Source organism: Stegostoma tigrinum, chromosome 23, assembly GCF_030684315.1.
Source record: "Stegostoma tigrinum isolate sSteTig4 chromosome 23, sSteTig4.hap1, whole genome shotgun sequence".
NCBI classification, from domain to species: domain Eukaryota; kingdom Metazoa; phylum Chordata; class Chondrichthyes; order Orectolobiformes; family Stegostomatidae; genus Stegostoma; species Stegostoma tigrinum.
The window spans coordinates 39,512,047-39,538,873 of record NC_081376.1 but is presented as its reverse complement, the minus strand read 5'-3'; the positions used below and the strand labels follow the sequence as shown (position 1 = coordinate 39,538,873).

General features: G+C 42.0%; 1 protein-coding gene across 7 annotated transcripts in view; it reads left to right on the top strand.

Moving 5' to 3' along the window:
• The first annotated feature begins 12,009 nt into the window (after positions 1–12,009).
• Positions 12,010–26,827, top strand: part of caskin1 (CASK interacting protein 1) — a 598,608-nt gene continuing 583,790 nt past the window's right edge. For all 7 annotated transcript variants that reach the window (XM_048551877.2, XM_048551875.2, XM_048551876.2 and 4 more), the window contains exon 1: positions 12,010–12,330. In XM_048551877.2, the coding sequence (XP_048407834.2) occupies positions 12,237–12,330 (94 nt within the window). In that variant the 5' untranslated portion in view covers positions 12,010–12,236. The remainder of the gene's footprint in view (positions 12,331–26,827) is intronic.

Here is a 26,827-nt window from a genome sequence, read left to right as displayed (position 1 = left end):
TTTGGAATCAATTTTAGATATGCAGCAAGCAACAGAGCTCCATGCCCCAAATAAACATGTGGCTCATATGCTTTATCATCACAACTGGTCTTAAGCTTTGTTAGAAGCATCCATGTCTGATTCCAAAGTTTGTGGCTTCAAGTCACATGCTGGAGACATAAAGCATAAAATCTTTGATGACACTTGCAGTGCAGTGCTTCTGAGTTCAGTCAGAACTGCATTGTTGAAGGGGGCTGTCTTTAGAATGAGGCATTCTCGGGCGTAAAAGAGCTCATGGCAACATTTCAAAGGACTGCAGCATTTTTCCCAGGCCAATGTTAACTCCTCAATCAACATCACTCAAAAAAAACAGTCTGTTTGCGATCAAGTTACTGTCTGTGCGTGACTTTACTGTGTACAAATTGACTGCTCGGAATCCACATTACAACCCGTGATTACATCCAAAAATCTTAAATATTTCCTCAAATCAGATCATCATCTCCTCTTTAATAGTAGCAGGCAACACTGGGAAACACTCAGCACATGTGACAAGTGAGATGGCATTAAGGCTTCAGGCCAATGACTTCCCCTCACACTGTCTTTACCTTTTACCAATAATCAGACTCTTCCAAATGAATGTGAGACCACATACGAGTAATTGCCAAGAGCTATCCAATTTATGAAGAAACGAAATGTCGCTGATGAATTAATGTATATCTATTTCAGTAACATTCTCCAAATGTCTCCACAGATAGTTTATCACCCAATACTTGTTCTCAGTGGATGGCTAGCATTGGTTTGATATCGATTCCTTTCACTAACCTCAATCAATCACTAAGGAATGCCTTTGATATATAATTTAAATGCCTCCTTGTTTCAAGTACATTTTTCTCTTGATTCACAAAGTCTAACATAATATGAGTCTATTGAAGCATAATTGTGTGTATTCAACTGTTTTAAGCAAACCAGGTGGAGTATTCGTCCACTTGAATGTGAAACGAACTGCAGGTGGGTACTTATTAAATGGTATCAGAGATAATAGGAACTGCAGATGCTGGAGAATCTGAGATAACAAAGTGTGGAGCTGAATGAACACAGCAGGCCAAGCAGCATCTCAGGAGCACAAAAGCTGACGTTTCGGGCCTAGAACCTTCATCGGGCCTAGACACTTTTTCTCCTAAGATGATGCTGGGCCTGCTGTGTTCATCCAGCTCCACACTTTGTTATCACATATTAAATGGTGTCAGGTAATCCATGCTCTGTAGAATGAAAAGGTAGATATTCTCGTCATTTTTTATGTAGCGAATGACCTGATTGCCGCTCATAAGATAGTACTGAAGGCAGAATCTTCATCAGGAAGAATGAAGGGAGGTGGACAGGCCAATGGTGCTGAACACCCTGGGAGGCCCATTTAAGATGATTTTTGGAGTGTCTGGAAATGATAAACACAATAAATTTTGGTCTGTGTGTGTGGAAGCTAGGGATAAAAGCTCCAAATGTTTAAATCATTAAAAGGAAACCAATGTCCAAAATTTATCTGTGCTGAAGTGGGGGATCAGTGAGGGAGTGCTCTGCAGAAACATGCAGCTGTCTAAAGATTGCTGATTCACAGCACGATAAAATCAACTGGAGACAGAGAAAGCCAATTTCTGAAATCTTCATGTTTTAGAAAAATTAAACATATGGGAACAAGAAGACCTCTCAGGGCCTTTGCCAATTCAATTAGCTCATGCTTGATCTGCAACGTAATTCCTCATCTCATATTAGCTCTTGACAACAAAACTCTAGCAATTTTGGTTTCAAAACAAACAATTCATCTGGCATGAAATGCTATTAATGGAAGAGAGTTTCAAACCTCCACGACCCTTTCTGCAAATAACTATTTTGTGATTTTACTCCTAAAGGTCTGGATCTAATAGTTAGAACATGTCCCTTCATCTAGAACATAATAAATAGGAGCAGGAGTAGGCCATCTGGCCCTTCAAGCCTGCTTCCCCATTCAATAAAATCATGGCTGATCTTTTCATGGTCTCAGCTCCACTTATGCAGCCACTCACCATAACCCTTAATTCCTTTACTGTTCAAAAATCTATCTAAGTTTGCCTTAAAATGATTCAATGAGGTTGCCTCAACTGCTTCACTGGTCAGGGAATTCCACAGATTCACAAGCCTTTGGATTGTCAGATGCTGTCCAACCAACAGAAACAATGGGCTGAATTGAATAAGGCTCTGAATGACATGGGCTATGAAAAGAAATCTGACAGCATCATGGAAGAAGTCCAGCAAAGACTTCGACAAATTCAGCAACGACAAGTCAAACTTTGTTCTGGGCATTCAGATGAAATTCGCATTGTGGAATGGTGAGAGCTATAAACGGAGATTATTGCTCCTTATCACATTAATTGACATAGAACTCATCTCATTAACATGCAGTCTCCGGTTCTATCACACACTGAGTGGAAATAAAACACTAAGCACTTCCAACGTGAAAGTCACAGCAGGTCCCCTTCGGATCTCCGACCCTATTCTGGTTTGCATTCTCCTCTGATCTGGGAAAAGGAGAGGTTGAGTGAAATGAATGAGCCTGGTACAGGCGACAGTGCTGTTGAAGGAGGGGGGAAAGAGGTGAGGTGTTCTGAAAGAGCAGGCAGCTGGTGCAGCGATCATGCAGGACAAGTAGTTAGAGGCTGATTGTGACTGAGGGAAGATATTGCATGCGATAGCGAGAGTGGTAGGACGTACACCTTGGTGGGATGTGGATACAGTAACAGAGATAGAGTGAGTGCGGGGCAGCAGTTAGAAGATGATTGCAGAGTGGAGAGGACAACTGACTTCCTTCCGACATCGCTGGGCAACCCTCCACTCGGCTGAAAATGCGCTGACCCAGGTGGCGACCTTGGTGTAGGCTGGCAGGATCAAGTGTTGTAGCCTCCACTGGCAGTCCTGGGGAAAATGGACATTCCTTCGCCGCACCACCCCATCCAAAAGAACCTGCTGGTCCTTGTCCACAAAGTGGGATGCCAATATCTCCTTCCCAGCCAAGACCAAGGCAAATGTCACAAACTATGTAGGGTTTCAAGCGCTTGCCCAGGTGCGTAATGGCCTTTTAAATATATCACCAGAGCCAGAGATGCTAGTCTAATCCAGTCTCTCTCAGTAACAGGGAGTAGTTCTGGCTAAAACAAGTGGGAGAATTGGGTTGGTATCACATCTAGAGGGTGCCACAGGAGCATGGTACCTCATTAATGAGGTGAGTTTGGGATGATTGCACCAGAACTCACCCTAGGCCTTACAGAGAGAAACCCCCTCCCCCAGGAAACTCAATGAAAATTACGCTGAGCCAAAGTATGTTAAGCCCAATCTCTCCCAATCCAATTCATCAACTCTCCTTAATATTTTGGAGAAAATTACAAAACTCGGTGTGAACTGTCCTCCTGTCTATGTGGATTAGGTGATGTTATGTTAATCCAGTGACCTACATAATGTTCTGGGGACCTGGGTTTGAATTGTGTCACATCAGATGGTAGAAATTGAATTCAGAAAAAATCTGGAATTAAGAGCCTAATGATGATTGTGACTCCATTATCGATTGTTGGAAAAACCTACTTGGTTCACTAATATCCTTTAGGGAAGGAAACTGCCATCCTTACTTTGTCTGGCCTACATGTGACTCCAAACGCACAGGAATATGGTTGGCTCCTAACTAATCTCTGGGATGGGCAATAAATGAGGTGTAGCCAGTGGCTTCCTCATCCCATAACTGAATTTAAGAAAAGGTATAATTGGAAAGCAATGTCTGCTGACATACTCTTAAAACACTCTCTGTACATATGTGAAACCTATTTAATCAGTACTTCTGCCAGTACTGCCAGTGATGTCATTGTGTCTGTAATATTGCTCAGCGAGTGCCTTAGGTGGGATCTCGAATACGTTGCATCGGCTTATGGGTGGAATCAGATTCAATTTGGCATTCAAGAGTGAACTGGATAAGAACCAGAGTGCAAACAAATTACGTAGCTTCGGGGAAGGTATGATGGAGTCGGATTAACTGAATTGCTCTTGCATAGAGCCAGCAAGGACTGAATGGGCCAAATGGCTTTCTTCCGTGCTATAGCCATTATATGTTTCTATGATACCAAATTGGCTGGTGATGGCTCAATTACAACAGTGGCCATACTTCAAAGGTAATTGGTTGACCATAAAATCCCTTGGTACATCGTGAGTTTGTGAAAAGTACAACAAAAAGTTCACTCTGCTCTTTTTTTGTAACATACTTGTGAAAAATCTCAAAGCTCTATACAAAGTTAAATGGCTTTATGGAACACAGTGAGCTCTTAATGCCCAGTCATTTAATTCACATTACTCAACAATTCAATTTTTAATCACTAGATTCCCACTTGGCTGTGTTATTTCAACTACTCAATTCAAATTATTCAAAATTCAATTTTTCTTCGTGCCAAAAAAAGATGCCTGTGAATTAGCACAAGTTAGACTGCTTAAGTGATGTTGCAAATTTTCCAAGCCAGCAACACATCACAAGCAGCAATGATATATGAAGCTAATTTTCTGCTGAGACTGAAATGAGGGAGAAACATTGGGGACAGTACCAGCCCTACCAACAGTACCAGTGGACCCTCCACATGCACCTGAACAGGACATCTGTTTAACTTCTCCTTGAAAGCCTCCTTGAAGAGGCAGTCAGCATGGTTTAGGCACAGACCTGAATTGCTCTGGACACAAACTGATCATGAAAACATGGCAAACAGAACAGTGTGCTTACCAATTTGATTGATATTTGATATTCTGGCTAGATGTCACGCTCCAGTGATTCTATGGACAGATAACATTAGCTTGCAAAACGAGACAACACCAATGATCTTAAAAATGTAAATCTCATTAACAAAGAGCAAAAGTTCATCAGATTAGGGTGCATTAGAAATACGTTATTGCCCCGTTGTGTAACTCTAACTAAGCCAATGAAGCATGCTCAATGTGTCAACAAGGTTGAAATCATTCAGAAATCTGAATGTCTACTAAAACTCACAATGATGGACAGGAAATGACCTTTGCTGCATCCAGTCTGTTGCAAACAATCGTGATTGTTTTGTATCACAATATTTACTCTCTTGTCCCACTCTGGACACATGACATCTCCTAGAAGAGGCAAAACAGTGGATAAAATCTCAGATCATTTTGGAATTTTAAAAAGAAAATCCAGGGAATCCCTTGTTGCAAAAGCTGTCCCCATGGTAATTGAAATAAGGCCCTCATACTTTTAGCTTATGCCTACCTTTAGTCTGAGGTGATTCCCAACTGAGACAGACACAAGTTGAGATCACATTTACAGAGTGCCTTCATCTACTTAAGCGCCTTCATCTACTTAAGCGCTATTATTGTGAATTACTCTTGTCGATACATTTGGTTGAAAGTAAAAGCTGTGAATATTAGAGATTCATCAACAAACCTCTTGCTGTCAACTGAAAGGAACCAGAGCTGATAAATCTCATTAGTAAACAAAATCATAGTTTTCCAGATTTAGTAACCATTATTTAGTAATTCCTCTTTTAATAGCTCTCACACAGTTGGCTGTCACTGAGGGGACTTCTCCTTGTACATTTCCTGCCATTAACCCAGTGCACTCTACAGGGACAGAAGACAGTAAAACTAAATAAAGAAACTCTAATTCAAAGAAAGAAGAATTATGGACATGTCCTGCCCTCACCCCTTCTTTCCTCACAACCGCTCCCCACCCCTTTCACAAAGAGCAATCAAACAAATGCTGTTGTAACATCTTACTTTGTTCCAATCCCAGTTTATTTGTTGCTGAAACAGACATTCTTGCTATTGGTCCCTTTGCACTTAATTATTCCAATGCACCCTGCGCACATCCCGCTTTCTATCCTCGATAAAATCAGGGTCTTCTGCTGTTTATGTTAACCGTTCATAGCACATCCTGTGCCCCTTGACCTGCGTCAACTCCAAGTTCAGCAAATCCTCAATTTTAATATTAATTAATAAACTCTACTTTCAGTTTCAAATCCCTCCACAGTCTTGAATCCCTCCCCTAATCTCTGTAATCCCCTCCAGTCTCCTAGTTTTCAGAGCTATCTACAGTCTTACACTAACTCATTCCTGAACATTTACAGTTGTAGTTAGCTCACAGGTGGCATTGCTGTGAGCTGCCAAGGTACTAACACTGGAATTTCTTTCCTCAACCACTCTGTCCCTCAACCAGTTATTCCTCATTTCGGACACTGGGCATGAGTGACCTGCAGTGAGGTCTCAAGGGATTGGAGCCAGTTCATCAGAGGATGAAGTCACATTCCATTTCAGCTACAGGGGATTCAGATGAGAACTGCAATGGGGATGGGGTGGCCGACAGAAGAAGGATTGGTGCATTGGCAGGTTAGAAAGCCTGCCATTAATGTCATGGAGCATGAAAGACTCTGGCTTCAATCTGGCACAGTGTTTGGAACCCATCCACTTCGGCACTGAGTTGTGGCCAACCTGATGGGAACAGTTACAGATTGAGTCATGATTGGTATCTCTGCTCCAGAAAAAGCAGAAGCCAATGAAATGGCTGCAAGGTCAGACTCATGTCATCATGCCCAGCAATTCCAGTGCTCAAAGTGCAGGTCATTTCCAGCACTGCTGCCCAGGGCTGGGTGGTGGGGGTCGGGGCGGTGGCGGGGTGACAGTCACAGCAAGAAGTGGCAGTGATGCAATGGGTCATGAACCACCTGTCTGCAAGTGTCCTTCCCTTATTGCCAATCCTTTGCCTTGTTAGTGCCCTTGCTAACATTGCTGGTCAGCCAGCCAGCCCTGATTTCTGCCACACCTTGCTGTTGTGGTACAGTCCTGGGTGGGCCCTTCTGGAGCTAGAGTTACTCAGGATAAACACAATAAAAATCATCAGCTTTCACCAGCAGTGCCACAGTCACAGGGATTGCACTCTGTGGGAGCATTAAGCCAGAAAAAGGCACCTGTAATACCGGTATGAAGGAAATAAATGAGGGCAGTTGATATTTGCATGCATTATGGCATAGATTGTTCAACATTATTGTTTTGAAATATTGATATTGTGTTGGCATTTACTGTTGTTTGTAGACAAGTGGTGCAGTGGTAGTCAACAGCCAAGGAGAGGGAAGGTTCAGCCTTGTTAGTGGAATTTGAGCTTACATTTACCTGTATTACAGTTGGACGAGTGGATCACAGAAAGTCTGGCAACAAAAATGCTGCAATGGTTACCTCCTCACTGCTTCCAACTCCTCCTCTTTCTCAGCTGGTGCCCTATCACTGGCAGTGACAGTGTATCCTCATGATGCCAAGGTTGGAGACTATCAAGAATCATGATGACACCGGCCCTTCTCTGTACTGCAGGACTGCCCCAGAATGCTCCAGGCAGCAGAAATAACATTGAACTACTCCAGTGGTCTGCACCATTATATTTCCTGTGGTACTTTATGCAGCCCCTCTGAGTGTATAATACACACTCTCATATGGACCACGTCATCAAACAAAGGCTCTTGTCACCTTCTCATTACTTCAAGTTGTTCAAATGAGGATGGCAGGGCAGAATATTGAAGAATTATTACAAAGTCTTCTGTTCAGTATCCTGCTGCTTTCTGACAAGGGAAACTGAAATGTACTTGATTTTCATGTAATTTTGATTCCCATTACAGGTCCTTATGGGAACAGGAAAAATGACAAGCTGGAAAATTTTGCAAGTAATCTTTGGGCCAGCCTGGAATCTTCCCATCCTCTGGCCATGACCTTGTGACCCTGCTTGGAGGTTGTAGCTACAGTTTCAGAAGTGATCAATTCCAGTGAGGATGTCTGTACTAAGGTGAAAGCTCAAGCACAGTTCTTCACGACGGGAAAAATGGCTCCATTCAGACTCTGGAGATTCAGGTATCCCACTGAGAATCGTTGTCTCCTTCATCATTCACCTTATTCCAGTCACCTGTCCTGCTCTGTGTGATTTCTGTCCATTCTCTCAGTCATGCTTGTCTGAGGGGATAGCCACTACTGTAGCCCGTAGTTGACTTGTGCAGTATCCTCACAGTCAGGGAATGCTTCCCCATTCCTGAGAGATTTCAGCTGGCTTAAACGGTCTGAAAACCACTAAACACTTTTACAAGAGTCAGCGGAAATCCACTTGCATCTAACCTGTAAATAGTTGATGATATCTCTATCCTCACTGCACTGGACTAAGAGAAGATTGTAACTGGAATACTGAGGTCAAAACATATACCATTAGCATCCAAGCAGCATTACGCATACTTCCATCAGAATGTGAATCAGATGACAGGGATTATACCTAGCACTTGGAGAACTGACATGAACCCCAGGTTACCTTGTCAGGAAAGTTCCAGTGAATGAAGTGCCAACCGAGCACTTAACCATTCGGGGGCAGTCTGTGGCTAAAACCCCACTCACTGAGAGATGCTGGCCAAACAGAGACTAGTGTCTCGCCATTGCAGGTGGTGCCACCAGGAAGGGTGGCTGACACTGGTACTGCAATTAATCCAATGCTATTAGTGAGTCATGAACAAATTGGGGTCGTGGGAGAGGTTTTCTGGCCAGGGAATCAGGAGGTTGTAAGAAAAGGTAGTCAGGTGCTATCTGTTTGCCATCGCTACTAATATGGCATGGCGGATCAATGGTTAGCACTGCTGCCTCACAGCTCCAGGGACCCAGGTTCAATTCCAACCTCAGGTGACTGTCTGTGTGGAGTTTGCACATTCTCTATATGTCTGCACGGGTTTCCTCTGGGTGCTCCAGTTTCCTCCCACAGTCCAAAGATGTGCAGGTTAGATGGCTTGGCCATGCTAAGTTGCCCAGAGTGTCCAGGGATGTGTGGGTTAGGTGGGTTATAGTGGAATGGGTGTGGGTGGAATGCTGCAAAGGTCAATATTGGGTCAAAGGGTCTGATTGTACACTGTAGGGATTCTATAATGAAGAGTTTTACTTCTCAAACTTTCTGTGTGATATTTGTTCAGCCTAAGTTATTAATTGCCCACTCAGGGGAGTAAAGACCATTTACCAGCCTTCCCAATCGAGACTGCATCAGGGTAAAACTTGAAAGACAGTCAGGTCCGTACTTACAGTCTCCAGCTCAAACCCCGCATGAAGAGAGGGGTGTTAAATTCTACCCGTCATGTACAAAATCCAGCACCTACGCGATTGCCTGCAAAAATGCCATCCATCACTGCCCACTACAGAAGAGTGAACCTGGCAGAAACGCAGAATTGCTACAACGCAGAAGGAGGACATTCAGCCCATCATACTTGCCAAGCTCTCTGAGCACTCTAATTTAAGGCCAATCTTCTACCATTTTCCAAAAACCCTGCATGTATTTTTTTTTCTGTTTAAATAACCATCCCTCTTACATGCCTCGGCTGAATCTGCCACCACCACATTTCCAGGCAGTGGATTCCAGGCCCAGATCACTCACCAGCTGAATAAAGTATTTTTTCTCACTGCCCATTTGCTTCTTTTGTAAGCATCTTTGAAACTGTGCCCTCTGGTTCTAGATTCATTTTAGGAGTGGGAACATTTTATTCCTAGATAACAAGGTGTAGAACTGGATGAAGAGCTTTCTGAACTTTCTTCAGAAAAATGAAGAAGGGTCTAGGCCCGAAATGTCAGCTTTCCTGCTCCTCTGATGCTGCTCGGCCTGCTGCGTTCATCCAGCTCTGCACCTTGTTATCTCAGATTCCCCAGCATCTGCAGTTCCTACTATCTCTGAAGCATTTTATTCCTATTTGCTTTCTCTTGAGCACTCATGGTTTTGGAAAGTTTCTATCAAGTTTCCAAGAAAAGCAGTCCCAGTACCTTGAAAAAATCCTCATAACTGAGTTTCTCATCCCTGAGAATCATTCTCATAAATGGAGGCGTTGTGACAACATCACTGGACTAGTAATCCGGAGATTCAGTTAATCAGAATCAACTTTCACCATGACGCATGTTTGAATCCAATTTCAATTTAAAAACAACACCCAGGAATGAAAGTCTGATGGCGCTGATAAAATGGACCAATGACTGTGCTGGACATTTCTATGACTCTATGTCTCATAACAGTTCGCAGTACATTGGAGTTTTGTGTCATCTGTACAGTACAATGTTGTCCCCTGCACACCCAAGCCTAGATCATTTACGTACGTATCAGGAAAGCAAGGGTCTCAATACCAGCCCCAGGGGAACTCAACAACAAACATCCTCTCAATCAGAAAAACACCCATCACACTCTCTTTCTTGTGATCAGAGATAATGGGAACTGCAGATGCTGGAGAATCCAGGATAACAAAGTGTGGAGCTGGATGAACACAGCAGGCCGAGCAGCATCTCAGGACCACAAAAGCTGACGTTTCGGGCCTAGACCCTTGAAGGGACTAGGCCCGAAACGTCAGCTTTTGTGCTCCTGAGATGCTGCTCGGCCTGCTGTGTTCATCCAGCTACACACTTTGTTATATTACACTCTCTTTCTTATCCCTCAGACAATTTTGGATCCATTTTGCTGCTGATCCTTTCATTCTAAAATTTTCTTGAAAAATTGTACAAAATGCTTTTGGATAGCCCATGCACAGCACAACAGCATCTTTGTCCTTTTCAACCTTCTCTGTTACCTGCGACTATCTCAAGCATCCAAATGATGTGGGCAAGTGGATACTGATGTTATTGGATTTTAAGACACGGAAAATAACTCATTGATAGTGTGGTATCCCAAATTAGAACCATCAGAGATTTACATGTCGGTGATAATTTACACACATGAGAGGGGTGCAGACACTTTGAGCCGTTCAGCCGCTAGCTGAAAACATTTCCGAGTTAATTGCCACCCTGCGCAGAGTGCACATACAAATCTTGATGACAAGCATGACCCCAAGTCAGAGAGCATCATTAGCATTGCTTCCAGATTAAAAATAACCCAGGGAGAACAAGACACTGCCTTTCAGACAGGTGTGGAGATAATTCCCAAATAACTAGCTTGATCCCAGACCACAGATGGGATGTACAATTATGGATTGACCGGATAAGGAACCAGCCAGGGTGCTCAATGATAACTGGTTAACATGGCGGGGAAGGGAGTGAAAAAATAACGAGACGTGCTAATCGGAATTGAGCTGTATTTGTGTGTTAAGTATAACTGAAGGGGCGTAAGAAGTGGGAGAGGGCTGTGGTGGCGGGTGGAATGATTGATGGAAGCCGCATTTGCTTCTTGTCCAAGTTTAATACACTTCCGGAGACACCGGTATTATTTTCAAATTGGCGCTATTTGCAGCGTAAAATTGCAATCGCCAAATGTTATGCTGGTTCCTGAGACAGCAGGTTGGCAACCCCCAGTGAAAAGGGACCAGGTACCAACGCTGCATCACCTTGCAGTTCTTAATCCAGGATGATAGAGAGTTTGGAACAGTCCCGGCCAAGTTGAAGTTACAGCATCCATTTCCATCAGTTAATATTGTGACGATCATAATGTTTAAATGTGCAGTTTCACCTGTTCAATTCTTGTCTATCGACCAATAAATACAGATATTGCAACGGTGGGAAGGATTAGCGAGATGTTGGAAAGTAAAGCGGTGTTATTTCAGAAAATGGTTACAAACCAGAGATTTTAAAAGGATTAGTTCCACCCCTTTCCCACCACACCCCACCCCCAACACGCACTCTTTGGTAGGGGTTTCCTTTAAGAGCGCTTCCAGAAATAAACCTGCCTTGTCCCAGGATCTGTCCTATTTGGTATGAGAGGGATGTGATGATTTGGATCCTGTACAATCTTCCTCCGCCATGCGGCAGGGTAGGAGCATTGAAAGCAGATCTCAGCTCTTGTGGAGAGAGAGAGCGTGAGGCAGCGGCTGCGAAACGCGATGGGAGTGAGGACGGACTGAAGAACCATGGCATCGCCGCTGTGTACTTAGTGCAGCCACCAGGCTCTCGGGGGAGGACAGCAAGGAGGATTTTGTGTTGTCCTTTTTATTTGCAATAATCCGGGGGAGGGGGGAGGGAGGGGGCCGGGGAGGGGGAGAGAGAGCTGTTTTGGTTTGTGATACAAGAGACGAGGTGCTGGCTGTCTATGCCTTTCACCCATCGGTAGCTCTCCTCCTGTCCCTGCCTCTATGCACACGCACTGCCAGGCATAGTCTTCCTCCCTCTCTCTGTGTGTGTGTGTGTCTCTCTCTCGCTTCAGCTCCTAAAACGTAAGATGCATCGGATATAAAAACACGCGCATACACACACACACACATCAACAAGCCATGGGGAAAGATCAGGAATTACTGCAAGCTGTCAAAACCGAAGATGTAGCTGCAGTGCAGAAGCTGTTGCAAAGGCCGAAACAAGGCAAAGCGAGTGAGTACCCTTTACACACCGTTCCATTGGCTGATGTGATTGTGCCTGCGTTTTTTTGTGTATGTGTGTTTTGCAAATGTCCTGTTATTGTGGAGTAGGAGGGGAGGGAGTTTGGTCTGTTGTTCAATATGGGCTCTCCTATCTTAACAGATGCTGTTAGCGACTCTTGATACAGAGCAATCGGTGGGAATGTAGCATTAGCCTGAATAGTGCGTTCTCTCTCCCTCAGACAGCTCCCCTTCATCCCTTAGCTTCACAAGCCGGCGCTTTCTGCTCCTAACAGCGCAGATTGGACGTTGAGGATTGATAAGGTCAATACTGGGAATCCTAGATTCCCTATCAACCGGGCAAGAGATTGCAGTTGGTTTGTGGCGAATCCACGGTTGAGATACAACGCACAGAATCAGTTAGTATAAGGGGAAAGGTGGTTCTGGAGGTTTGCACTGTTCAGTTTCGGCAAAAAAGTGCCCGACCAGAGAATATCAGGCCAGTGACTAAGATGGTTAAACAGCTAATTCTAGTGGAAAGCTGTCAAGAAGGTAATAGCTCAGAGTCTCGCTTCTGAGGAAGTGCAAACTGGAGATCTTGTTTGACCCACTCTGTGCAGGTTGTTGCTGCTGTGTTGCAAGGAGAGCCTAGAGACGTGAGGGGGGACTTGGATGTGACAAATGCAGTGACTCCACACCCGGGCAGTGGTTTGGCAACATGATTCGGACCCCGTTAGCTTGCAGCCCTCTGACGCTGTTCTCTTACTGCCGGATGCTCACTGGCTCGCACGCCCCAAACAACCGGGGCTATTTTAAATTTAACGCCTTGATTGATGGGCTGACAAGTGCCTGTTGATTACAAAGCAATAGATGCTGCAGATCTGGTAATTAGAAGCAGTTTTTGCTGTGAGACGCTTTAAATGATAGATTTCAATTCTAAAATTAACCAGGATTAAACGGGGGAAACCTCGAGCTGGCTGATCTATGATGTAGTAATAACAGTATTTTCGGAAAGATTGTCTGAGACGCAGGAGTGATGTCTCTCCCAGCTATCCTGGCTGCAAGGAGGAGGAAAGGGCAACCCTTTCCGAACAAGGCACAGTGAGGATTTCTGAAGCATTTATGTATCGCTTAACTGGAAACTTGATAATGTACACCACAATGTGGGAGGGGGAATCTTATTCAGTTCTATATTTGCCTAAAGCTTCACACCAGATATTTTGTTAAAAATAAAAGAATAATGGGATTTGAAGGGTACACTGTGAGTAAATCGTGGGAAAATGTTAAAGTATTTTGATGTGACTTGCTCCTACATGAGTAAAACATATTGTGATTAAGAATGATGGAATAAACTAAAAGCATTATTTGCCAGGATGAGATTCTGTCATAGTCTGGAGATGCGCTGCTCTGCTATCCAGTTATGAAGAGCTGCTGTAGTTGTGTTCACAAGACTCCAATTGTTGGATGCAGTGGAAGTCTTTCAGGAGAAGACACCATGTCCCTTTAAAAATAGTTTCTTACTGATTTATCATGTCACACACAGTACTTTGATTTGTAATTTTCTGGCTTATTCTCTGGTGTTGAGAACCTTTGTGGTTGACTCTCCGTTTGACCTCATGATCCCTGTTGAGTTGAGATTTTGAATGTGTGGCCTGTGCATTTGTTGGATTTCTCTCTATTGGTTCTCTAAGGTCACTGACTGAATGCAACACTGTATCAATGTTTACCAATAATGATCGTATCTGTGATGATGATGCTATTTTCCTTGGGACAGATAATGAAAATCTCCATGCTTCACAAAGTCTGTCTTCGTGTCTATTGGTGCTCCATAATTGGTGACCATGCCTTCAGCTGACAATGCCTTAAGCTCTGGAATTTCTTCCATAAACCTCACCACTCCTTTACCCCCCCCCCCCCCCCCCCCCCGCCGACCATGTTCTCCTTTACATTATTGGTTATAAAATACCAGAGCGGTTACCTGTGTTGATATTGCCAGTGTCACGTTTGATTAGATCATTCCTCCTATGAAATATTGTGAGACATTTTACTTTTACCAATGCAAGATGCATACATGCTGTTGTTATTAGACAATAAATCGAGGTGGGAGGGTGCGGTATCATTGGGATTTAAATGGCTGGAGAGACCTAACGCCAAATACCCAGTAGGTAGCTGTGTTGGGGCTGGGTTTGAGGGTGGGGTGGCAGATGGTGACTGTCTCTTCTAAATTAGCCCATGCTCCCATTAGAGGATCATATGTAATGCCTTGCTTATCACCAGTCTTCAAAATTCTGACAACACCCCAACTCCCCAACATATCCTCACTAGGGCCTACCAATTCTTCTCACTTGGTGAGCTGAATCTGGAACAATTGTCTAAGTCCCAAGTGCAATACCAGTAATGACCACGTCTACTGGTGGTGCTTCTGGTACAGTGCTGGAATGCTGCCAATCTCTTACTGGCCTGGATCTCTCTGAGGCAGGACATCTTCATGTACAAGCGGAGCAATCAACCCATCAGATGGTTGCGGAGCTTGGCAGACTTCCCCACCTCTGTGCTTTTAGTCAAAGAGGTGGGGAACCCAGAGTCTTGTGTAACTCAGCCCTGAGGCAGTTGACCCTTACTTGCCTTCTGAAGTAGTATAGCAAATAGTTCATAAAAATGGGCAATAAACTGGTGACTTTGCCAGCATAATCCACATAATTAGAACTTTTCTTTATTAAATTGGGAACTCTGTGTGGTGTGTGCAATGCTAATGGAAGTACAGATCCTGGCTAGGCCCAGTGTTCTGTCTCCACCTCCCATGATAATACAAGCTACTGACTGATTGGTTTCTTGGATGAGACTGTGGTCACTTACTTTGCAGCCAAAAACACGAAGCAGTGTTTTTAGGAGAGGATGGGACAAAATATTTAGAAGGGTGTCGAGAGGGTCCATAAAGTTTTGCAACTGAAGACATAAAAGCTGCTAGAGTTTAAAAATAACTTGGATCTGTATTTGAACTAACATTAATGTGGAGGGCCAAGAGCTGGAAAACAGGATTTAACTTGATAGTTTTAATTTGGCTGGCAAAGATGCGCTGGGCCAAATGCTGTCCTTCCATTGCTGTAAATTTCCATGGTACTCCAAAATCATGTCAAAGATTTCTGAAGAAGGGTCTTGGCCTGAAACATCAGCCTTCCTGCTCCTCTGATGTTGCTTGGCCTGCTGTGTACATCCAGCTGTACACCTTGTTATCTCTATTGTAGAGCATCTATGTGTCCCACTGTTATTTTACTATCATGCCAGATGTGTAGTACGTGATTTCTCTGCAAGTTGGTATGACAAATTAAAATCATGAGACATTTTTATTCTCTTAATGATAAAACTCAAAATTCCAACTGCACCTATGTCAACTCCTGTGCTGTGACATGTCTTTACAGATTGAAAGGTGCATTTTATTTCAGTTGGGATGATTCTTGGATTTCTGCCAGACTTCAGCAGTTTGAGGTTTGCTGTGACAATTCCATGCCTTTTGACCTTCAACACAATCACAAGTGTGTGTGTGTGTGTGTGTGTGTGTGTGTGTGTGTGTGTGTGTGTGTGTGTGTGTGTGTGTGTGTGTGTGTGTGTGTGTGTGTGTACCTGGTGATATTTGATATAATCATTTGATATAATCAGTGGCGTTACTTTGGAAAGGTTTTGGTCTCCCCTTTGAATATTGAAGTAGAATGTAAAGCTCTTCCAGAAGTTTGCTAATGACATAGAACATCAGTCTGATGAAAACCTACCTCTTCCCCTTTCTACTATCTACTTGTTATTGCAGTATCAGTTTCTGAGACTTGCCTTAGAATCCATTAAAGAGGTGAATAAAGGCAAACAGTTGCCACTCACTCTAACCAACGTTTTTGTATAAAGATTTTACCCTCTACATGGACATGAGTCTTAATCCCATGTGCCCACTCTGTTCCAGTGAATGCTTTATTCATCCTTACTTTGACCACTTGCTTAACCTATTCCTAAATATTGACGTGGCTGCCTGTTCAGTCATTAATTCTGGTTGCACATTTTGAACTCTATGTGTTTGATGCAGCAGTTGGAAACAAGGGCTTGTGCTGCTTTAGTTATACCATCAATAGAGACTTTAAATAGTCATTAAAGGAAGGAAGAACTGGCACTGAATAAATTACCTGGGTTTTCTTTATATTCATTCTTAGAATGGAGCTGCTGCTGGCTGGCCAGTATTTATTGCCCACTCATAGCTGCCCTTGACAAGGTGTTGGTGAGCTGCCTTCTTAAACCATGGCTTGGAGGGCAACTTGCACGTGGTGGTGTTCCCATAAATTTGCTGCCCTTATCCTTCTAGATGGTAGTATTTATGGAAGCGTTGGTTTCTAAAGAGCCTTGGTGAATTTATGGAGGGGATTTTGTAGATGATGTGCACAGCTGCTACTTCCCATCACTGGTGGAGGGAATGAATTTTTCTCGCTATTGCTTTGTTAACTGTAGCAGCTTGCTGTGCCTAAATTGACTGCTGCATTTCCTGACATTGCAATAGTGACTACACTTCTAAAATATGAATACTGCTGAGAAAAGGCATATTTTGCTACAGTTTTTCAACTTACACTTAACAGGACAATTCACATCAAATACAATGTAAAAGGATCAACTATTATATTAAACAAGAAGTGAGTCCTGGTGTTTTCCCTGTGGAAACACCTCAGAGTCCACTGTAATTGCTTTATTCATCTTTACTTCAACCATTTGCTGTACCTGTTCCTAAATATTGACGTGGTTCCACTTCCAAATGAATCAGCACTCTCTTTGTGTACAGCTTTTCCCTTCACTTTTTGCAAATTGCCCCAGTAAGTGCAAGATGAAAAGGATAAACAAAATGTATTTCTTTCAAGTTCTGTATTACCAACTGATTACTGCCAAAATACTTCATTGGCTGTAAAGTGCTTTGGAATGTCCTGAGGTCATGAAAAGGAAGAAAGAGAAGGCTTTCTTTCTTAACATTGTGCATTTCACAGCTTTAGGATATCCCAAACAACTTCTGGCCAAGAGAATAGTTGAGAATTGGAGTCACTGTCGTAATGTGGAAACATGGCAGTCCATTTGTGCGCAGTGAGATCTCACAAACGGCAACATCACAGTGACCAGAAAACCCCTTCAGTAATATCAGTTCAGAGCTTAATATTGACCAAAACACCAGGATAACTCTGCTTGACAACAGAGGCATTATATCACCTGAGAGGGAATACGAGTATTTAACAACTAGACACCTGAAGCCACAATTTCCAAGGGTAGAGTGTTGGTTCGAATGGTATCATCCAAAGGCCAGCACCACCAACAATGGAGCACTGGGTATGTTAGCCTAGATTTTCTTCTCAGGTCTATAGATCCTGACTTGAACAATGACATTCTGTCTTAACGGTTGGAGTGAAACCCACTGAGCTGCAGCTAATATCCAATGATTGATCTGTATAGTGAGTGAAAGGAAAATGGTGTAAACACCACACTGTGCAGCCTGCTCTCATTCACTCACTAGGAGCAAATGTTCAGAAACTTGCCAGTAGATTGTGAGTGCACCTTCTTATTAAGCTGCTGCTTGTAGCCACTCCTGCCAGGAGACCTGCTGTCATGATGTGCCAATTCTGTCTGTCTTATGCCACCCTCATACATCGGTTGTGGTTTGTTGATAGCCATTCGGTGACACCACTCTGTGACCTGTTCCTGGGAAGATAGGGTTCTCCTGTGACGAAAGGTTGGATCTGTACCAGTTGGAACTTAGAAGAATGAGAATTGATCCTGTGGCAATATATAAAATCCTGAGGGGACTTGATACATTGTGGACAGGGAAAATGTTTCCTCTTGTGAGGGAATCTGAAAAAAGTGGGTACAATTTAAGAACAGGAGGTCTTCTTTCTATGATGGAGGTGAGGAGGATTTCCATCACTCAGAGGGGTATGGGTCTGTGGAATTCTCTTCCCCAAAAAGTATCGGAGGCTGTACCATTGACTTTATTCTAGGTTGAGTTAGATGGTTTTTTGATAAATGTGGGAGACGAGGGCTTGGGGAAAAGGGACAGAAGGGCTTGAGTCCACAAGCAGATCAGCCACTGAATGGTGGAGCAGAGTCAAAGGGCTGAATGGCTTTCTGTTGCTCTCAAATGACATGTTCCTATATTCCGTTCTAACATCCATCATCCAACTGCACATAGGTTGACCCCTCTTCCTGCTGCTGTCCAGAATCTCTTAGCTTGTAAGCTCAGATCAAATAGCCAAAATTGTGACTCTTTTTTTCTGGGTGTCACTTATTAAACTTGGAGAGAGGAAAAGGGAATATATGAGTACCTTTTGTTCTTCTCATTTTAGATTCAATCTTTTTATAATATTTCTGAGAACTGCTTGAGAAACAGAGTCATAGAATCATACAGCATGGAAACAGACTCTTCAGTCAAACCAGCCCATGCCAAACATATTTTCGAGCTAAACTAGTCCCACCTGCCTGCTCCTGGTCCATAACTCTCCAAATCTTTCCTGTTCATGTACGATTCTAAGTGTCTTTTAAGTGTTATAGCATCTAACTCAGGGAATGAATAGTTTTTTTGTGGGTGTATGTGGAATGTACTGTATCATGATGAGGGAAAGTAAAAGGTGTATTCAAATTGAGGAAATGAATGCTGGCCTGAACAGAATTGGTTGCTTTGTATGGCCTTATTGATTTTGCTTGCCTCTCGTACCTTGTCATAAAACTGCTTATAACTTCAAGGAAGGAGAATAGCAATTGCTGTGGGTTTTGCAGAACACATTGTAAGTACATACGGATTTATTTTTTAAAAAAGCTATTAAACCAAAGAAATGGAATTGCACAATAAATCAGAAAGTAATGTGGCAGCCTAGCTGCTTGTTGAAGCACTTAGACTTTGTATAGATGGCTTTGTGCTTTGCCATCCACTTTCCACAATGGTTAAAATCATAAAATTGTACAGCACTAGAATGAGTCCATTCAATCCATTATGCCTGGGTTGACTGGCGAAAAGAGATTTCTGATCTGCCCCACTTCCCACTCTTTTCTCTGCACCACTGCAAATATTTCCCATTTTAAACTACTTCATTCCTCCTGCCTCAGAGCATCTTGCTTTCATTGTGCTGCTTGGGTTGCCCTAGAAACACTATTGGCAAAGTGGGTGGCAAGAGAGGTGATTCATTCTGAATGCCTCTTTTTAAAATATTATTTATTTATTGAATGTGGGCATCACTGATACGGGGCCAGCATTAATTGCTCATGAGCAGATGCTCCTGAGCTGCCTTCCAAAACCACAGTATTCCCAAAGCGATGATAAGGAGGGAGCTGCAGAATTCTCAATCAGTAAAGATGATGGAATGGCAACATTTTCATGTCAGGATTGTGTGTACATCCGAAGATTGGAGGGAAACTGAGAAGTGATGCCCCCATGTGCCTGCTGTCCTTGCCCTGCTGGTTGGTAGATGTTGTGGGCTCTGGAGAAACCTTTGAAGAAATGTTGTTGCGTTACTGCACTGTATCTTGTAGATTCCAGTTGGAGCATCCACTTTAAGGCATCTACTTGCATCCTCATTTGAGATTCTCTATTCTGAGTGTAGGGAGCCACTTACTATGCTAGTATTGTATGGTGCTGACTGTTTACAAGCTGCCAATCAAGATGAAGTCATGGAGAAAAGAAATAGCTGTGATGTGAAGGTACATGACAGATTCCATTGTTACTGTATTGGCTTAGTAGAAATATCACCATTGAGTCAAAAGGTTGTGGATTCAAGTCACTTTCTAGAGATATGAGCACGTTTCACTGCAGTTTTGAAGGAGTGCTGCAATGTCAGAGGTACTTTTTATTGGGTGAGAAATTAAGTTAAGGTTTGGCCTTCACCAAATATTGTACTTATTTGGCTGAAAAAAATGCTTTGGAGATGTCCTGAAGCTCAGAGAGAGATTATATAAAGGCAAGTTATTTGTGGATTTCTGTTGGAGAGTTGGCTCCAGTTATATTTTCTCAACAGCTCATTCTTCTGTGTGATTTGAAGCTAATATTCGTAACTTTCAAATTTTACAATCTATTCCTGAAATGTTTGATGCACTATAAGGCACTATGTATTGTTCATCTTTTTAAAAATGAAAGAAGAGAAATTCTGTTGCATGAGGACTCTCCAGTGGCTTCTATAATATTGGACATATCATTTTTCTAAAAGAAATTATACTGAGATTACAACCATATTTAATAACTAAGCACCATGCTTCACTTTGCAGAAGTCATGATAATACAAATTACGTGCTTTTTAATAATGTGGGGTACATCAAGCAGTTAAGTGTAATTTGGATGAGTAGGTGCAGCTTTACAGAGTCATCCTATGATCTAAAATACAGAGATGCTCATTGTATTTGGCGTGGCGATTGGATGGGAGGAGGAGGCTGGCCTTATTTTATCTGTATTTATTATTATTTCCAGAAGGCTGGAGCTTATCAAACCAGAGTATTGCTTGATATTTCAATGTGTTGACCTATCTACCAGTGGAAAGAAAAGTTATGAAAGTACCAGATGCTGTAATAAAATGAATGAATTACATGTAATTTCTACCCCACACTCTCACAATCCTGATGGTTAATGTGGGTTATAGTTCAGTGAAGAATTTCTGTCAAAGAAAACAAAGTGCTTTATTCTATTGAACTATCAGACAAACATTAGATGAGTTTGTATCATTGAGTGACATGTTTTATTGGTGTTTGAAGAGTGAATGATCCTCCCTGTCAGAAGCAAGAGTCTCCTGCCCATTGATGCTTGATGACTGGCTGTAGCCAATTACTTGTGAGTGAATTTGAATGACTGTGGCATCCAATAGGCAGAGCTGGTGGATGTTTCTTTTTAATATCGCAATTGCATTTCATAACCATATTGGAACACATGTATGAAGGCACAAAACCAATCCTTTTCCCTGACTGAAGACACTGGCATTTACCAGAGCTGTGGTTCATGATGAACCAATCACTATCAAATGACATAGAAATAATAACATTTCAAAGCGAAGTTCACCCAGCTTTCAGCTGCATTGAAGATCCTTTCTTGTGGAGTGAAATAGAAGTTCTATGTTAAGAAACGATGATTAGTCAAAACATAGCCTTTTACAATTAAATTACAAGCTAAAATGAGGCAGTACTGCAAAGTATGAGCAATGTATTTTTTCACGAGTAAAGCTGAGTCTGCAGTCTTAAATACTAATGTGCATCATTGCATTATCCCTTTGTATAAATTATTCAAGATTAAGGTTAAGAGTCATGGCATTTGAATGTAGCAGAATGCACACTCATCCAACAAACATCGGAGGGCTCACATATCTTTCACACATCTTATATGAGGCCAACATTTGAGAAGGAACACCAGCTGCCAGGATTTGGTTCTCCAATTGAGCATCCACTATTTGCAGGAGTGTCATGAGACCAAGAATTGACTTGTTCTCAGTGGGAGCATCACAGGGCACAGAAGAGTGACCATACATTCTATCAGGGCTGTAAATCTGAAACGTCAGTTTTCCTGCTCCTCTTATGCTGCCCGACCTGTCATGTTCCTCCAGCTCCACACTGTGTTGACTCTGACTCCAACATCTGCAGCTCTTGTTATGTCCGAGTGACTGTGCATAGCAACCTTTTGAAAAGAGATATCACTTATGAGCAGCGGTTGTGGGTAGCTCTGATTCCCATTCCTTCCTTTAATCTGGCATGCAGAGATTACTAGTAATGTCTTCTTCATCACTTAGATCAGATAACATATCACAGACTAAGACTGAAATGCAGTCCCCTCTGGTCTGTGTCATTTAATTCCAAACCAGACAGTTTTTGTACTGCCTGAGCCTTTGGTGGATATAAAATAAAGATGGTACTGGGGAAGGATCACCATAGCCTTTTAGCTATTCTACCCTAGTGGCCAAAATGACATAGATTCCGAAGGTTGTACGTTTGGCATGGTATGTATGCAGTAAATACTAATAGTATGGAAATTGCTCTGAGATGCCCCAGAGTGGAATATGTTGTACGGAGGAAAGTTGAATTCTAATGCACTTTCCATAACATTCAACTTGAAATATTTCAGCATATACTTGGTTGGTTAGCTGAGTTGGCTGGATGGCTGGTTTGGGATGCAAAATGATACCAATAGTGTGAGTCTGATTCTTGTACTGGCTGAGTTTACCGTGAAGGACTGTATGCCAGGGAGAAGTTGTAATTTCAATAATATTTGAAAAAACAAAGCTGTCAATAGGAAATTCTGCATTTTCACCGAGTTATCTCTTCAAACGTCAGGAGGATACAGCGCAGAAACAAAAAGAAGGGGAATGGGTCAAAGCATCGCAATGTGGACAAGTCTGAGGCCGATCTCCTTAACGATGAGACCAGGAGCTTTAAAAGATTGGTGTGTCAAGACAAACAGACCATTACAGGATAGAGTTCAAGTAGAAAAGATTGTTTTTATCTCAAGGCAGTTCAAATTCATGAAGCTTAGCCAGACTGCATCTGGAATTCAATGTTCAGTTTTGGTCAGCATGCCTCAGAGAAGGCCTTTGAGGAGGTAAATTGTAGATTCACCAGAATGATAGCAGGGCTTAAAGAGTTAAGTTATGGAGACAGGTTGTCTGGACATAGCTTATCCCTTCAGTTTAGATGGTCCACATTGATCTCAACAAAATATTTAACATGATGAATAGATTCATTAGGATAAATATAGAGGAACTGTTTCCTCTTGGGGTGAATCCAGAACAAAAGATTAATACTTAATATTGGAACCCAAGCTGAGCAGGAGCAGCTGTCTATACAGAAGACAGGGGAAATCTGAAATTCCCTCTAGAAGGCTGTGTTTGTGCATCATTTTAAACTTTCTGATAACATGGTGTGAAGCTGAATGAACACAGCAGATTCTCCAGCATCGGCAGTTCCTACTATCTCTGTATAAATTTTCTGATAGTTTTCTTTTGTTCAGTGAGGTTTTGAAGGAATTTAGAGCAAAGCGTGGGAAGATGAAGTTGAGCTGGGATCATCAATAATCCAATTGAATGATGGAGCCGACCTATTTGAATGTTTTAATGAATATTATTTGTGAAGAGTGTACATCACATAGAGGTTTCAAGGTGATGATGTCTTGCTTTAATCTCTTCAAACTGAGAAAGACAGAACTTTAAAATAAAGCAATGTAACCAAATTAACTCAGTATGTACTCGGGCTCAGATACAATAGTATTTTCAATTGGCAACATCAATGTGATATAAAACCCATGATAATCTCAACGGACATAAGATGAACTGACTACTCTGACACATATCAGTTATGGTCAATAAAACTTGTGATCAGCAGTCAACCCACAATTGAAACTGATTCATGTCATTTGGTGCCTTTGTTTCCAATTAGTACTAAACCAAAGGACATCTACATGCTACTGTAAATGTCAGCAAAGAAATCACTGGTGAGGAGTGAAAAAGTTGACGATGTGAAGACTAAATGCAAGGGTGCCCGTTATAATACCTTAAATTACAGGAAGAATAAAGTATTTGTTTTTCTGTGATATAAAATGCACAAACAATGTGTGTATGATACATAGGTCAGGGTGTTTTCTATTGCATGCAAATACCATAGACTTTTGCCTTTATTCGGAAAAGATAAAAAAAAGGTGTGCATTAGTATTTCAGTGGGAGGACTCTGCTTTGCTCCTGGAAAATATATTATTCATACACCACTGTAGAATATTGCCAAATTTTCCCTGTAGCTCTAGGTTAATTTCAAAGACTATGTTTTGACAACTTAATATGATGCTTTTCGTTATATTAATTTTTAAAATTATATTGGGCCAAATTTTTACAGTAGAACTAAAATAGGTGAACCTGGATTTTAGATGTTATTTTCTCTCTATTTGATTGCTTTATAATTCTGATGGAATTACTGTGTGCCCTGTGAATGCTTCATATGCTCTTCAGGCTCCAAATGCCTCAAGTATTATATTTTATTAATAGGAATAGGACAATCTAACTGTTGTTCAGTATGATATTTATATAGATTGAAGGAATTACTCATGGATGATGATTAAGTACTATTGATGGAATGCCCCCCTCATTTGTAATGAATATAAGGCTCTATCTCCTTATCACTATGAATTCTCATATTATTTTACTGTTCTCTGTTCATTTAAACCCCAGTGGATCACTGAATCAGTTGAAAAGGTAATGGCAGGAAGGCAAACTGCTCAGACACACACAAACTGGTGTTTCTGTATCATAGGAGGCCTTACAGCTCCTTAAGCTTATTCTACCTTTAACTTAGATAATGGACAAACTGAATCCGAACTCCATTGACCTGCCCTGATTCCATATTGCTTCATTTTGCCAAATGAAAATCTACCAGTCTCTGAGTTCTGAAACTTTCAATTGAAATTTAACCTTTTTGGATGTCAGAGTCCCAGATTTCTGTCACACTGTGTACAATGCTGCTTCCTGACGGTGCCCAAGAATGGCCTAGCCCTGATGTTACGTTTATGCTGTGTTGTTCAGAATTCCCGAACCAAATGAAACAGCAGGAACATTGGAACAGGAAGAGGCCATTTAGTCTCTCAAGCCTGTTCTGCCACTTTGTGAGATCATAGCCAATATGTGACCCAACTCTGTATAGCCACCTTTGCTCTATATTCTTTGATACCCTCAGCTAACAAAAATAAATCAATCATTTTTTAAAAAAATTGACAATTGTGAAGTAAGGTCTAAATGCAGCCACCCTTTGTATAAAACAATTATTCCTGAAAGGTCTGACTCAAATTTTTTGAAGACGCTCGCCGCCATAGACTTTCAAATGAGCAGAAACATCTTTTTATGACTTTTCCCCTTATTATTTTAAAATCTTCAATCAATTTATGCCTTAATATTTTTGAATTATAGCAGGTACAGTCCTTGTTTGTGTAATCTCTCTTCATTATTTCACCCTTGTAGGTTTTTAGAAGTATTATTCTGATAAACCTACATTTACAAGGTTAGAATATCCTTCCTAAGACATGGTGTCCAAAACTCCTCTTGAGATGTGGTCTGTCCAGAGCTTCATATCACTGAAGCATGATTTCTATCCTGTTGCATTCTAGTAAGGCCATTAGCCTATTCAATTATTTCATTTTCCCCTGTCTACCCAATAGAGTCCTTTAATCACCATACATACCAGGAAGCAATGGGAGATCTGTTGATTCCCCTCAGCAAAATGTCTTGCCTCAAGTTGGTACCTTTGGGTGGAAGGTATTAGAAACTGAGTCAGATATTGAACCTGTAATGTTCTGTCCATTACATGGACTTACCTGTGGAATAATTTGCCTCTTTTTGAAATTAAAGTTCAAAACACATTCTCTCAGCTAATTCACTCCTTCTTCAAGGCAACGAAATTGTCTTTAGCTTTCCCAGTTTTCTATTTCTTTCACAAGTTGAAAACCCAAGTCAGCCTCCTGCTGCTTATGGACTGGGCCGTATCATGCAGTACATGCTGTGGTTGCTGATTGGTTTGTGGAATTGTGACTAGTTGTGGATGCTACAGGTCATCAGCCTGACGACAGCTCTCTGGTTCCTGGGAAAGTGAACAGCTTGTGGGTGTGAATGATACCGTGGAAGCCTTCAGGCCTCAGAAATGGAAGGTAGAGTCTCTCTTTGTCTCTGCAGTAAATAATACGTGGAACTAAAGAAAACCAGTTGTTTCGCTCAACAGTTGTTGTAAGCTGTTGCTTTTAACCGATAAGCCAAAGACTTTGTAATTTGTGAACTGGTCACTCTGTGCCTCCTATGAAGCAGTGAAGGAAACAAAAAGAAAGATCAGAGAACTGAAGGGTTCAGGAAACAAAATTTTTATTTATTCATTCACAGGATGGGGGCATTGCTGGTTAAGCTAGTATTTATTGCCCTTCCCTATTTGCCCAGAGGCCAGTTAAGAGTCAACCATGTTGCTATGGGTCTGAAGTCACGTGTAGGCCAGACCAGGTAAGGAAAGCAGTTTCCTTCCCTAAATGACATTTGTGAACCAGACGGCTTTTTCCGACAATCAACGATGGATTCGTGGTCATTGTTTAGACTCTTAATTCCAGATTTTTAAATTACATTCAAATTCCACCGTCTGTCATGGCAGGATATGAATCCAGGTGCCCAGAATATTACTCGGGTCTTTGGCTACACAGTCCAAGGCCCTCCTTGGCCCCATTCCTCCTTATCTTGGTCAATCCCTCCAAATCTAAAACTCTCTGTGATTCTTTCATTCCTTCAAATCTGGCTTCTTCCACATCCTTAATTTCATAGAATATAACATAGAACATTACAGTACAGTACAGGCCCTTCGGCCCTTGATGTTGTGCCGACCAGCCAGACCAATCTGAAGCCCATCTAACCTACACTATTCCATATGCTTGTCCAATGACGTCTTAAATGTACTTAACTTTCCTTTGTCTTCACTGTTCCAGCAGTTTTAGCTTCAGGTTCCTACTGCCTTACCATTGTCATTCCCTC